The 15,519-nt window shown below is 33.9% G+C and overlaps 1 protein-coding gene across 1 annotated transcript in view; it reads left to right on the top strand.

The window, feature by feature from the left end:
• Positions 1 to 9,687, top strand: part of LOC106071506 (homeobox protein HMX3-like) — a 37,853-nt gene extending 28,166 nt beyond the window's left edge. Inside the window, exons 2-4 of the mRNA XM_013231630.2 lie at positions 3,786 to 4,093; positions 5,833 to 5,928; positions 7,625 to 9,687. Coding sequence (XP_013087084.2) covers positions 3,786 to 4,093; positions 5,833 to 5,928; positions 7,625 to 7,933 — 713 coding nt within the window. The 3' untranslated portion in view covers positions 7,934 to 9,687. The remainder of the gene's footprint in view (positions 1 to 3,785; positions 4,094 to 5,832; positions 5,929 to 7,624) is intronic.
• The last annotated feature ends 5,832 nt before the right edge of the window (positions 9,688 to 15,519 follow it).

Below are 15,519 nucleotides of genomic sequence, written 5' to 3'. Positions count from 1 at the left end.
CTGCACGAAAATCGCTGCATAAAAAGTCCATTTAAAAAAATGTGCGTGATATTTACATACAAAGTGCATTATTAGCCTTTATAAACAAACAGAAATGTTTTCTTTTAATTTTAGCAGCTAGTTGACCAGAAAAAACGTCTTTAACTATTATTTGTATTTGTTGTAAACATTTCCTGTACAATTTAAAAATATATTTGACTTAGTGATACTGAAAATACACAAAAATTGTCCATCTTTGTTAGCATATTGTAACATTGCCTCCCTTACATTTACGTAATTGTTTTAGAATTGGTGTATTTTTATGAAAAAATCGCTTGCATAATTAATTTTATAAATTAAACGGTTTGCTTTTAGAAAACCAAAAGTAGCCGTTGCACCTAAACTTTTCAAGCCGGATTTAATGATGAAATAATATTTTTCATATCTCTTCTAGTTTTCGAGATCTGAGTGTGACAGACGGACAGACGGACAGACGGACATTTTGCACAAACCTAATAGCGGCTTTTTCCCCTTACGGGGGCCGCTAAAAATGTACATTACACACTTTCTTTATATCATGACCGGTCCGGAAGGCTACACATCTTTTTCTACCAACCTTTTGTTGGTTATTTGATTCTCACAATTATAGCTCGATTATTGCTTTGGATTTTCAATGTTTTATAGTTACTTATGTAAACCTATATAGAGTTCAATACAAATGTTGGCACTCCGTAAATAGCAAGCTTTTTGATGCATCCGATATGCGTAAATAGTGATAAACTATATTGATAAACTATATTGATAAACTATATTGATAAACTATATTGATAAACTATGTTGATAAACTATATTGATAAACTATATTGATAAACTATATTGATAAACTATATTGATAAACTATATTGATAAACTATATTGATAAACTATGTTGATAAACTATATTGATAAACTATATTGATAAACTATATTGATAAACTATATTGATAAACTATATTGATAAACTATATTGATAAACTATATTGATAAACTATATTGATAAACTATATTGATAAACTATATTGATAAACTATATTGATAAACTATATTGATAAACTATATTGATAAACTATATTGATAAACTATATTGATAAACTATACATTTTTACAACCCTATATGATAAAGTGGGCACTTTTTTTTAGCACCGTGGAGTAAAAAAAAAAAACAACAACAAAAATGACGATGAGCAGGCCCAGATTTAGACTTGATAAGGCCCTAAGCTATTTGAAATATAAGGCCCTAAGCTATTTGAAATTTAAGGCCCTAAGCTATTTGAAATATAAGGCCCTAAGCTATTTGAAATATAAGGCCCTAAGCTATTTGAAATATAAGGCCCTAAGCTATTTGAAATATAAGGCCCTAAGCTATTTGAAATTTAAGGCCCTAAGCTATTTGAAATATAAGGCCCTAAGCTATTTGAAATTTAAGGCCCTAAGCTATTTGAAATATAAGGCCCTAAGCTATTTGAAATATAAGGCCCTAAGCTATTTGAAATATAAGGTCCCTTGAAATCAACATTAGGCAATTTATTCCTTTGCTTTTTCTCCACAACAATTGTTTCGATGAGACCTTAATCAATAGCTTATAAATACACAGTCTACTTAATCAATAGCTTATAAATACACAGTCTACTTAATCAATAGCTTATAAATACACAGTCTACTTAATCAATAGCTTATAAATACACAGTCTACTTAATCAATAGCTTATAAATACACAGTCTACTTAATCAATAGCTTATAAATACACAGTCTACTTAATCAATAGCTTATAAATACACAGTCTACTTAATCAATAGCTTATAAATACACAGTCTACTTAATCAATAGCTTATAAATACACAGTCTACTTAATCAATAGCTTATAAATACACAGTCTACTTAATCAATAGCTTATAAATACACAGTCTACTTAATCAATAGCTTATAAATACACAGTCTACTTAATCAATAGCTTATAAATACACAGTCTACTTAATCAATAGCTTATAAATACACAGTCTACTTAATCAATAGCTTATAAATACACAGTCTACTTAATCAATAGCTTATAAATACACAGTCTACTTAATCAATAGCTTATAAATACACAGTCTACTTAATCAATAGCTTATAAATACACAGTCTACTTAATCAATAGCTTATAAATACACAGTCTACTTAATCAATAGCTTATAAATACACAGTCTACTTAATCAATAGCTTATAAATACACAGTCTACTTAATCAATAGCTTATAAATACACAGTCTACTTAATCAATAGCTTATAAATACACAGTCTACTTAATCAATAGCTTATAAATACACAGTCTACTTAATCAATAGCTTATAAATACACAGTCTACTTAATCAATAGCTTATAAATACACAGTCTACTTAATCAATAGCTTATAAATACACAGTCTACTTAATCAATAGCTTATAAATACACAGTCTACTTAATCAATAGCTAATGTTGCCTATAGGTAAATCCAGCACTGACAGCATGTTATACATACACAGTCTACTTAAGCAATAGATTGAGATCTACCGTGTAAGTCTCATTGCACAGAGGCGCCGTGTTGAGAACACTATTCGCTGACAACACGGACATCGACTATCCATCGACTTTGAGACAGCCAATAATTCACTGGAGTGGAAATTCAAAATGAATGAGTCGTAAAAGAAGTGACGGTTCCATTACAGGAATCAGATACATTATAATGCAATCGTTTCTGTTGATAGTTTCAATGTCATTATTCTAAGGGTAATACAGCAAATTGATACCCAAAAAAAGAGGCCCGTACTCAGTGAAAGTGACAGTGAAATTTCATGCTGAAACACTCGTACAGTAACTTCTTAGTAAAGTAATTAGATCAGCAAATGTAGTGGTCAATGTATTTATTAATATATAAATGGTTCTCCATTGATATAGGATGCATCTGTTTCTTTATTATTATATTGGTAGATAGGACATACGTTAAATAACTTAATAGATTAACATACTGTAAAGTTGTTTGTTCATTGGTCTTTTCATTGTTACATCTACAGCAAGCTATCTTTCATTGCTGAATATATTTTTCAAAGTTTTCAATAACTTCTTGTCAATCCGACACACACATGGAAGAACAATGCTGAATCAAAACAACTTAGATCTAAGATTGAATAAATACTTACACCAATGAGTATCTATTAAATCTGTATTGTTAATTCTTGAGACGAAGCAAAATAATTTGATCTTTGAAATAAACCGATCTTATTTACATTATTTTCAACAGTACAACTAACCAGCTTAATCTTTCTAAATAGAATTTTTTCCAAGGGTATGTGCGCGAGTTTGCTTGTGTGTTTGAGATGGAGTTAATGAACTAATGAGTTAAATGTAATGTTTAAATTTATTAATTTTTTAAAATACTATTTTCCCCATCTCCCCCTTCCCTACTCTTTTCACCTAAAATACGGGAGCGAGAGAAAAAGAGTGAAAGAAAGTGAAGGCTAAACAGAAAGAATAAAGGGAGGGGGAGGGGTATAAATCCCATTGAAATCTGAGAGACGTATAAATTTAAAGTTTTTTTTTTGTTTTGTTTTTTAAATTGCATAAGTTCTTAGATTAAATTTTCTCCTCTAAATAACCATCTCTTAGATATAAATACTTCTAATTAAAATCGTTTCTGAAATCAACACTTAAAAACACTTTTGTTCTGTCTTGCCCAAAGAATCATCCAACGTTGAACGCTGGAGAGAGCTCAAAGACATATCATTTTAACTGTCTTGGTTTTTCTCTAATTAGGCTCACATCCGCTGGCCTCGAGGATGCGGCCTGCATCCCCCAAGGGTCCTTCCTCTCCATTATCATCCAGGGGCGGAAGCCCCGACCCCCATCTCCAGGAGTTCATTGAGGAGCGTGGCAACGAGAGGCCCTGCTCGCCCCCTTTCAAGCGGCCCGCGGGTGACATGTACGACTCTGCTGATGAGGACAACGACAGCAACCGGGGAGGAGGGAAGGACGACAGCAACAACAGCAAAGACGACAGCGATGACGAGGAGAGAAGAAAGCAGAGGAAGAAAAAGACGCGGACAGTGTTCTCACGTAGTCAAGTAAGTAGCACAATTGTGAACATACGCTTACTGAAGAGGTTTACAGAACCATGGATTTACAGACATGACATGGATTTGCAGACATGGCACGGGTTTACAGACATGACATTGGTTTACAGGCATGACATTGGTTTACAGACATGACATGGGTTTACAGACATGACATTGGTTTACAGACATGACATTGGTTTACAGACATGACATTGGTTTACAGACATGACATTGGTTTACAGACATGACATTGGTTTACAGACATGACATTGGTTTACAGACATGACATTGGTTTACAGACATGACATTGGTTTACAGACATGACATTGGTTTACAGACATGACATGGGTTTACAGACATGACATGGGTTTACAGACATGGCACTGGTTTACGGACATTGTGTGGGTTTACGGACATGACGTGGGTTTACAGACATGACATTGGTTTACAGACATGGCATTGGTTTACGGACATGGCACTGGTTTACGGACATTGTGTGAGTTTACGGACATGACGTGGGTTTACAGACATGACGTTGATTTATGGACATGACATGGGTTTACATACATGATATGGGTTTACAGACATGACATAGGTTTACAGACATGACATGGGTTTACAGTCATGACATGGGTTTAATTTGCTTTTCTTACATTTGTCGGACATTCCTTCAGATTTATTTCCATATTATATTCGGTCCTAGCCTTAACCTCCCACAGGACGGCGGGGGGCTGGCGGAGGCCAGGGTTCGAACAAGACTGTATCGATTTTGTGGATTTATACACTTATTGAGGCCCAATACTTAAAGTGTGAGAATTGTTAGAATCTACATATATAGTGGACCTACATATAGAATATTTCTATTTTGTCTTCCAATGTGTGTTTGTGTATGAAGTCCGCCGGTATAATGAGTTCAAAAGTAGTTTACATATTTACTATCTTTGTACTTGATTTAATTTACGTGTGTTATTGGCTATTAAAAATTATCGAATAGTAAACTCAGTAGCTATTGTAGAATTTTTTACTTTTTATTTTTGTCAAATATTTTCATTATCTTACTTACAAAAAATAGACATAAAAAAAAGCAATTAATGAAACATATATTTTAGTTTAATTACTATTATTAAACAGAATGGATTTCATGGTCTAAAAGTAAAAAAATATATATATTACAATCAGTTATAAGAATCAAAATAAATACAGACATTGGCGCTTGCTGGCTTTTCGAAAGATTGTGTATTACTTTGTATAGTTCGTCAACAGTGGCTTGCAACGTCACAGCCTCTGGGCAGTTTAGTCCAATAGCTCTTTGCCACGTCGTAACATGCTCACAGGTTGTGACGTTGCAGGCCAATGTTTGCCTATTTCGTTTTCGTCAGGTATATACTTTACAAATGTTTCATCATAAATCCAGTCTCTGTTCTTCTGCATGTGAACATATTTGTGTTATTATTTATATATTAAAAAAGATAATTGTCTAGAAATGAGTTTTCAGACCAGATAACTATTTGACCTCTTCCTAACCTACATAGAAACGATCGTTGTTAATGTTAAGCATTATTTTCTAGAGTTAGAATTTTCATAACGTCATCATAAGGGTCCGTGTTCGAACCTTCTGACCTCCTCTTTCCCCGACATTTGACGATGCAATGTTCGTTTTGTTGAGAACCTTTTGCATTTCTTTACAAAAGTAGCTCCACCCTTCAAAGAAATGCTAAAAAATAGATTGTTGTATTTTCAACTTGCAGGTATTTCAACTGGAATCTACATTCGACATGAAACGTTACTTATCAAGTTCAGAGAGAGCAGGCCTGGCAGCGACACTACACCTCACAGAGACACAAGTAAGTACTGTTAGGCATTCCATTCCATGTTTCACCATCAGGTCATCATTTGATCGAATTCTTGCGAGATACAGACTGACAACATCGTCATTGGCAGATTTTGGTTTTAGGAAAATATATAATTTTAATTTAAAAAAATGGCCTTTCGTATCGACCAGTTTTCATGCTTTAGCCTGCTCAGTGCGCTTTGGTCTAATAACTTCAATGGACATGGGGGAAAAGGCTGCTTCCGTTCAGTAAACACAGTTAAGGTCGAGTTAAATCCTAATAAAAGAATTCCTTGCATACACTGGGATTCAAACTCGAGCCCTACTGTTTGGTAGTTAATACTTCTAAGACTCTCACCAATTTTACAATCATTTAAAATAGACTTTATATTTCATTAAGTAACACGTTAGAGACGATGGATTAAATTGATCTATTTTTTGCTTACTTAGAATTCGGGTCCATCTTACAATTCACACAATTATTCAAAATGAAGGACGGAATTCATTTTCCACTGAGACGTTTTCAGTTTTAGGTGTAGGGATTGAAAGGAGAATCAAAAGTCCAGTGGGCAGGGGTTCAAATGATGACCATTGCTAGAAACAACTCATTTAGTTTGCCACAATCTGGTATATATTTCTGCGGTTTTAGTTGACTCAATAAATACTTTAAACTTTTCAAAAAAAAAAAAACATAAAGAAAAAAAAAAACTATTTAAAAGTAGATCCCCGTTAATCTCTACTACGAAACAAAAAGTTTTTCTTGTAGAACGCAGAGCGATCTTAGAAGAAAGACAAATTATAGCCATTTCCCTACAAGAGAAAAGAAATACTTCACGAAAAAGGAAATGTAGTCGGTGATTTGTGAAACTGAACTAGAGAGAAATGATATATGTAATGTAATCAAAAATTGTGCTTCACATTGTGCGTTAAGAAGATGAAAGTAAAACAAATAAATATTTAAAATATCGAAAATAACACAACGATCCTGTACTTCTGTTTTTTTTAAATAAACTTCTGGTCTGTTTTTTTTTCTTTTATGTTTCATTTTAAATTTTCATTTTGGTTTCAATCACAGAGCTCTCATTCACATAGAAAAAAATTGGCTTAAATATTAGTTTGAGTTTGAACTCTGCTTTATAACAACTTTTCACAATCCCCTTTCCTTCATTTGTTTTTAAAAAGCTTATATCAACTCTGTCTGGGTGGAATTTTTACACGTTTTTTTCTATCACTTCCCTTTCTTGGATCAAGTTGAAATTTTGTTCAATTATTCATAGTCAAAGACAATACACGAAGCAATAAAAAATTAGCCCATTATTTACTCAATTTGTAGGAATATTAATCAATTAATTGTTTTTATCAGAAAAGGGGAGATAAACCTTGTAATACCGTGAATTGCATTTGCAATATGATAGTCATGTTACACTATGTATTTGTAAATATATTTTGCTGGTTTATTTTTGGTTTCCGTTAACTCCCTTAAAGGTTTTTATCGTTATTGACAAAACCACCAGAAAGTATTTCTACCAAGTGACCTTTTACTGCTATACCAACTCGATCCTGTTGATAAATAAGATGATAATTGAGTGTAGAACTGACATTATTGTCTCTGTTGAGCGGTCTCTTTTCAAAGTGTCACATTTTAAGTAGCGAACAATTGAAAGCCAATCCAATTAAACCGTTGCCCTATCTGTTTTTGTTTTCCCTAGGTGAAGATCTGGTTCCAGAACAGAAGAAATAAATGGAAGCGCCAGCTGGCGGCCGAGATGGAGGCAGCTAATTTGTCTCAGAGGGCCTCCCACAGAATGGTGAGGGTCCCGGTGCTTTACCACGAGAACAATTTCCCCCCTCCGCCCTCCCGCTCCGACTCCATGCACACCGGCAGCTCACCCCCCATCAATCCATCCACCCTGTCCTCCCCACTGCCCCCTACTCTGACGTCCTCCCTGAGTCCCCTGTGTTACCCTCACCACTACCCTCACATTTCCTCTCTACGGTCCCTCCACGGTGCTGTTTGACGTCATCGCTCACTCCCCACCCACTCCCTTGATCTCGGCGTCACCGGAACCACCATGATCGTGTCACCGTAACCTGGGCCTCTTGCCGTTCTACGTCAAAGACTTTGACTCCCAAGTCAGGCATGCTGTACAAGTATGCCCTGTTCTCCCCCCTAAAAACGATATCATGTGCAATGATTCAAGACTCAGCTTATTATTGTATGTATATTTTTGAGCTCGTTTCACAATAGGAGCAATCAAATTGAGAAGCATCCAAGACTGGATTCTAATCTCATAAGACAAACAATTATAAAAAATTGCTTTATTCAGGCGAGGCTACTTGTTTGTTCCTTATCAAAAAGTGAATTCTTTGACAAGTACTGTTACATAGAAAGTTATCAACAGCACTGACAATAACATTTCTTTCAAAAAACAAGAATCAGCAGTTTAAAATGGAACGCAATTGTGAGCCTGTCCCTACAACCTGTCCACATTTGTTGTGAATGGAAGTATCGGGACATGTCAAGTGGAAATATCTTTGTGTCATTGTTTTGTTTCTGCTGTTCATTTGATACGTGTACAACACGCATGCGCAGTGTACAATAAAAAAAAACAATAAAATAATAAAAAACTTGGAGCATTTGAATAACTATACTACCAAAGATATGATTTTATTCTTTTTTTAAATTTTATTTTCATGAGCTTTTTATTATGCTTTTTGACTATTTTGTTTCCATGGACAGCATTCGTGAGAAATGCATATTGTTTCACGTAGACAATTTTCTTTATACAATCAAACATATTGAATGACATTTTTTTTCTTCTACAATATTAAGCGTGGCTGTGAATTAGGATTAATAGAATATAGGATTGGGAAAACGTCCGTGTAATGAAGAATTAATCAGTACCGTGTTTACTATTTTACAAAGACGGCAATTAAGTTTAATAATATTCTGAAGTATTAAGAGACTTTGGATATATACGTTTGTAAATGGGTGTTTTTGACTGTATACAAGATGGTTTTTTTTTTTTAAATCATGTGTAAGTGTGTGTTAACTTGAGTAGAAGTGTGTGTGTTTGTAATGGTTTATAATGGTAAAATGATAAAGAGCGAGGGAAGTTCAGATTATTTTAGAAGAATAACTTGAAAGAAAAAAGCCAAGATTCTGTCAGACAAACTCAAAAAGGTGACTAGTTTAAGACTCCAGGGTCTACTAAATCTAACAAAATTAAAATAAATATTTATATGGAATATTTTCACCATGGTTATAACCAAAGATTTTTGTCGTTTTTTTTTTTTTTTGGTACTTTCTATCGGTATCTAATTGATCTACTTCTGCTTCTTTCTGTAAGAGCCTACCTGGCATAGTATTCGAAACAAACAGTAGTTTCTATTAAAGTAATGAAAAGAGAAAGCCCAAAACACATTTTAAACACAAAAAGTTTTCTTGTACATTTTTTTTTCAAAATTAAATGGCCCGATTTCGATTTCTAATTTTTAAGTTATTCAAAACATTAAGAGCGGTATAAAATAATGAAATTTAAAGGATTCATATTATAAGAATAGTTAAACTACAAAAGGAAATGACATTTGGATTCAAGAAATCTACAAATATTTGCGCAGTGTAATGTGTTAAGAGAAACTCGGATTTCAACTTTTTTTAAAAATTGTAGTACCAGGTCAAACTTAGGTATAAAAAATGTTTTTAGGGAAAAAAAGCTATGTATTGAAATAAATATCTTTTTGTATTAGGAATTAAAAAAAATGCTTATTGGTGCGTAATTACAAAATTACAAATAAATCTACGTAAAAAATGTCACTGTGTACGACTTTACTGCATTTGTTTGTTTCTGTACTATTTGTATGTCTTTGAAGTTGGTAACCTCTTTGTCTTTTTCTAGCGCTGGACGATACAGGACATTTTTTTTTTATTAATGAACTGAACTTGTCTGTAAAACTTCAATTGCGACAGGAACGGCTAACTTTAAACATTAAGATATTTTACATGTGGCGAGAGCGTCCAACCACCGATGACGGTGTTGGACCAAATCCTGAGCCACATTGTTTACAGGGTGTCCTGGGGCCAGCACAACGACCCACCGCCTTTACTTCCCCACCAACTAAAGTCAGGTACCCATTAGAGTTGGGTGGACTCAGAGAGCCCTAAATATCCCTGAGTTCAAAATCACAGTCTTCACCAAGATTCGAGCCGAGGACCCCAGGTTCGGAAGCAGAGCGCTTAACCTTTTAACCACCTCGACCCACAATCTTAGAGAACTCAGTATTAATAAGGTAATTATAATGAAAAGGAAAATTGTGCTTTAATACTTCTGAATTTCCTAACTTTGCTAAGGCTAAATAAACAGTATTCAATTTAAAAACTATGTTACAAAGAGAGTTTGTGGGGAAACACAAACTCAAAATCTGCCCCCGAAGTGTTCCACTCGGGTAGTATAAAGCAGTAGTCAATATTTCAGCAAGAACATTAGAAGCTATAATTGACCAACAACCACAACCACATGTACGTATCAAAAGTCTTGATGATATTTTATATTGTTAGGCCGACTTACGACACGATATCACATAATACGGAGATAAGAGCGATTATTAATCTTATTATTATTACTTTGTAAAGATTAATACGTATTCAATGAAATGATGATTAGAAAGATATGGTTCAATGTAAACCTGGCTTATCTGATGCTGTTGAAGGGTTATCTAATTGCTGGTTTTATAAAAGGCCAATCCCTCACTCCGGACCTGAATGAAGAAATTTTTCATGAAACACTGCTTATTAAATGATGTTTTAAATAAAATTCAACATATGTATACACTAAATATATTTTTATCCCTTTTAAAACAAATGTCGACATTTTATTCAGAATGCAATTAAATTATATAATATAACACATATAATGTCGTAATAAAATTATTTTTTTTTAAATATTTAAAAAAATAAATAGTAATATTTACTCCCTTTTTATTTTACTATTTACTATTCTACCTAGACTGAACATGAACATCTCCAGCACTACACAAAAATGTGAAAAACTTCAAAAAAGCTGAAACAAAACGTTGTTTTGGAAAGTAGTTATAAAACGTTTTTTTTTCAACCCTAACCTATGTATCGGATAAGAATGCTTAGATCTAGATCTAGTAATTAAACATCGAAAATAAGATCACTCTAGTCTCTAGTTTCATAATTATTATTTTGCAATTTTTAGATACATAATCTAAAAACAACTGGGTAATCAATCTATTTAAATGTACACAAGATGATTAAAATTAACAGACTTGAATCAGAACAGCACTTACAAAGCTCAACAACAACAGCAAAAAACTGTTATTCAATGGATACCAGCTCACATACAACTAGCAGGAAATGAGAAGTCTGACACACTCGCCAAGAGTGGGAGAACAAACTCACAAGTAAACTCTGCACTCTATCCAGAAGAAATGAAGAAATTAATTGTAGATAAAATAAATGAGAAATGGACGAGCTCTCATCCAAATCACAAGAAAGATGACGCTTACTATAAGCTATCCCGACAAGACCAACGTCTAATCTTTCGACTCAGGACCGGACACAACAGAATGCGACAACACATGTTCCGGAAGCTCAATATTGGAACCAGTGAAATCTGCCCATGTGGAGTATCACCAGAAAATGCCGACCACGTCCTCCAAAACTGCTCTCTCTACCAAGAGGCCCGTATAAGACATTGGCCCCAAATCACCCCAATAGAAATAAAACTATATGGAGAGCTCCCTGATTTGGAAACCACTGCGCAGTTCATCTCATGCATTGGTGTAGTCATATGGACACTCCAACATAACAATGAGAACGATGAAGAAGAAGAAACAGACTTGAACTATTTCGATCTAGGATTTTCGAAACATTATCTCAATGGAAACTAACAGGAAATGACTTTATCTCATAGATTTGCGTGGATATATAGTTCTGTGATTAATAGCCCATTCTATTAAAAATCCGCAAAATGGTATTGCATTATTTCTAAACTTTGAAAACTAAAGATAATTACTTTTCTAAGACAGAAAAGAGCGATTTTCTTAGATTCGAGGCGACTTCCTTTACAGCTTGAAAACGAGTTACGTAAATAAAAAACTCTATATATAGGTCTGCGATCTGATCATCTGATTATTATCGGATAAGAATATGTTTCTGTTTTCCAGTCTAGGTATATATCTATATATATATATATATACTAGACATATATTACCCGCGGCCCGTGGGTTTTAATTTGCGTATCACTGTCGATATTGTCACTGAGAGTGTTTTGGAAACAATTAAACGCAATAATAATGATATAAGAAAGTGAATGCGTGAATATAAAAAAAATAGTATGAATGGAGCTATCAAAATGGCTAATCGACCTAAATACATTTTTAAAATAAAAACATTTGCTTGTAGGCCTACATATATTTAGATGTACCCAAGGAACATTTATGCCAAGTTTTATCAAGATTAGTGAAACGGTTTTGATTTCTATGCGGGACATACATACATACGCCTTACTTTCTACTTTATAATATAGATATATAAACTTTCTTCATCGGTGATTTTAACAATAAAGTAAAAAATACAAAGGACGATAACCTTTAATGTATGGATGGATGGTCGTGCGGTTTTGCGCTGGACTGTCGTTCAGATTTATCGATGGTCCAGGATTCAAACCCTGCTCGCTCCCATCCCCCGTCGTCCTGCGGGAGGTTTGGACTAGGAAGTAATTATGTAGCCAACTAAATATAAAAGCTAGAAACCAAAAAGTTTATACATTTTTATTCTACAGCACAAAAAAAAGTTTTTTAAAATTCTATATTAAAAAAAAAGCACATAGCTTGTCAACACCTCCCTAAGTCTGTAAACCGGATGCATTAAAAATCTAGCTATTAGTTTTTCCGTCATAGATGGAAATCTCTTATAGCTTCTGTACACAAACTCTCTCTGATAGCATTTGGTATTTAAAATCACAAGATGTGTCTCTAACAAATGTGTCATAGTTCAAAAACAACTTTTCATAAAACTGAATATTTTTTTGCGAGACTAAGAGTCAACGTCACGGTTTTTGAAACGGTTTTTGAAACATTTTTAATCGAAGGGTTATGCTTGCCCTTCTTTGAAAGTAAACGAAAAATCTCTTCGACGCACTTGAGTAGCCTACATCTATTTTGTATCTAAATCTGTAGGATTTTTTAATAAAGTTTCAAACAGAATCACCTTCTCCACTGAAGATGTATCTGTTGTGTCTTATTAGTTTTGAATGACTTACATCATTACCGATGATATTTCAAAACGTTTTGTGGGCATGTGCTTTAGAATGCATATGTTGGCATTTCTTCAAATTTCAAAACTATAATATCTTACTATAAAATTTGAAATCGAGTAAACATTAAAACGTTTATATAGATACAAAAAATCTATCTATCTATCTTATCTTATCTATTTATCTTATCTTATCTTATCTATTTATCTATCTATCTATCTATCTATCTATCTATCTATCTATCTATCTATCTATCTATCTATCTATTAGATCAAGGGATATGTATGTATTAAAAACAACATACAAATAGAAACAAACAAAACCAAACCAACAAAAAAGTCTCAAATGTTTTATGATTTCCGTTTCTCATTATCTGGGCTTTTGTTTTGACTTCATTTCCATTCCATAATTGTATTAAGAGCGCAAAGCAAACGTTTCAGAAGATTAATCCGTTCTTATCTCATTTCATAATTTGATATCACATTTTCCCAAAGCCGCCCAACCAATGCTAGCAACATAGCCGTTTGTACAAATGTCAGCTGTGAGAGAGGCAGTCGACGTGATCTCATTATTACTTGAATCCTCTGGTAACAGCATTGTTCAGGGTTATTTGGAAACCTGTTAATTATTGGAGAGCTAATTGCTTGAGAAAGCCTGGAAGAATTACATTGGAACTAATCGATAAAACGTTTTTATATCGTGTAGAAAATATTTCAGAAACAGAACTTTTAGTGTTTCCGAAAAAAAAAAAAACAGTCAAGTTTTCTCTTTCAGCATTAGGATGCACTATTTGTAAGCCTGCATGCACTAAGGCTCTATGCTGAGACTACTTTCTTCTAACGCAGTACAGGTATCTGGTAGTGTTCTGTAGGGTTCGCCTGTCTCTTTACGGGCAAGACCACGCATGCACTAGTTAAATTATTTACAAAAACTAGCTGTAGATTCGAAATCGCTTCTGAACATCCTGCAGTCGTTGAGAATATGTTCTTCTGTCTTGTCTTGCATGTCGAGTGTCGACATCAGGGATCGTTGTTCTTACGAGTTCAAGCGATATAGGTTCCTATCGGACAGTGTCCAGTGCAGATTGCAAATTAGCTTGATCCTTCTGTCTGGCCACCTTCAGTCTTCCTTTCTGTTTGGGCGTTTTAGAAGCTTCCAGACTTCCAGTCTCTTGTTACAATGGTCCCAGCTTTCGTACTATCTGGACTTGATCCATTTACAAATCCTTGCTTTGGTTTTGCAATCTCAAAGGTTTATGTCTCCTCTGGTGAGTCAAGAAACGTTCCTAGCTTCGCCAAACTGTCGGCTCTATCATTTCCTTTGATTCCTCAATGCGATGGAATCCATTAGGATGTACGATAGCCTACTATAGGTAATATCTATGGTCCAAGTTCGAGCCTTGCCTACTTCCATTCTTTGCAATCCTGTAGCAGCTTTGGCCTAGGAAGTAATCTTCGTTTTTGATGGAATGTCGGAAATTTAAAAAAGATAAAAAACAGTATAAAGTAATTGTAAGCATCAAATATTTGTGTAAACAAAACGTTCTATTTGTATACCAATGGTTGACTTCAGCAAAGGCTCTATCTCAAACATCCATTTGAAGACAACGACACAAGTCACTGTTATCTACCTTGTTATATTATGCTTTAAAGAAATGAAAATTTTAAACATAGTAAAATCTAAGACTTACAAAAATAATGACTTTTGATTATTATTAATAATTTGTTGCCTATATTTTTGCCTCATGATTTATTGACAAAGTACTAGACTGTACTAGAAAGCTGCCCTGTCTGCTAGCCCTAAATCAGAGGCATACACATGTACGAATTGTGGCAAAGTCTGCCGTTCTAGAATTGGCTTGATTAGCCACACCAGATTCTGCCCCGTCTCAAGATTAAGCCAAAACCAGTGACTCATTTGGGCGCATCCATTGCCTTTCGAGACAAAAGGAGCCATCTATTCACTAGACTGTATACTAGGCAACCATTGGAACTGCAGTAAGCCATTGATTTTTTTGTAGTAGTTATTATCCAACTCAATGCTTGATTTTTCTACATATAATATAATTCTGAAAAAAAAATTGTTCAGAAACTTAAAATTGTGTTTTTAATGATTACCGCTTTGCTTTAGTTTAATACAAAAAGAAAGAGTAGAAATTTTAATCATGAAATGTCTAATTATACAGTTTATTAATGGTATGAATATAATACTTTTACATGATATCTTAGTTTTATCTATACAGTGTAATAAAGCACAAATTGTGGAGTGGAACTAGGCGGCGAATCAAACATTCTGTTTAGAATACATGAAAACATAATTAA

The sequence above is a fragment of the Biomphalaria glabrata genome, chromosome 1 (assembly GCF_947242115.1).
Source record: "Biomphalaria glabrata chromosome 1, xgBioGlab47.1, whole genome shotgun sequence".
NCBI classification, from domain to species: domain Eukaryota; kingdom Metazoa; phylum Mollusca; class Gastropoda; family Planorbidae; genus Biomphalaria; species Biomphalaria glabrata.
The sequence above is the reverse complement of the archived record's forward strand: the minus strand, read 5'-3'. Positions and strand labels throughout refer to the sequence as shown.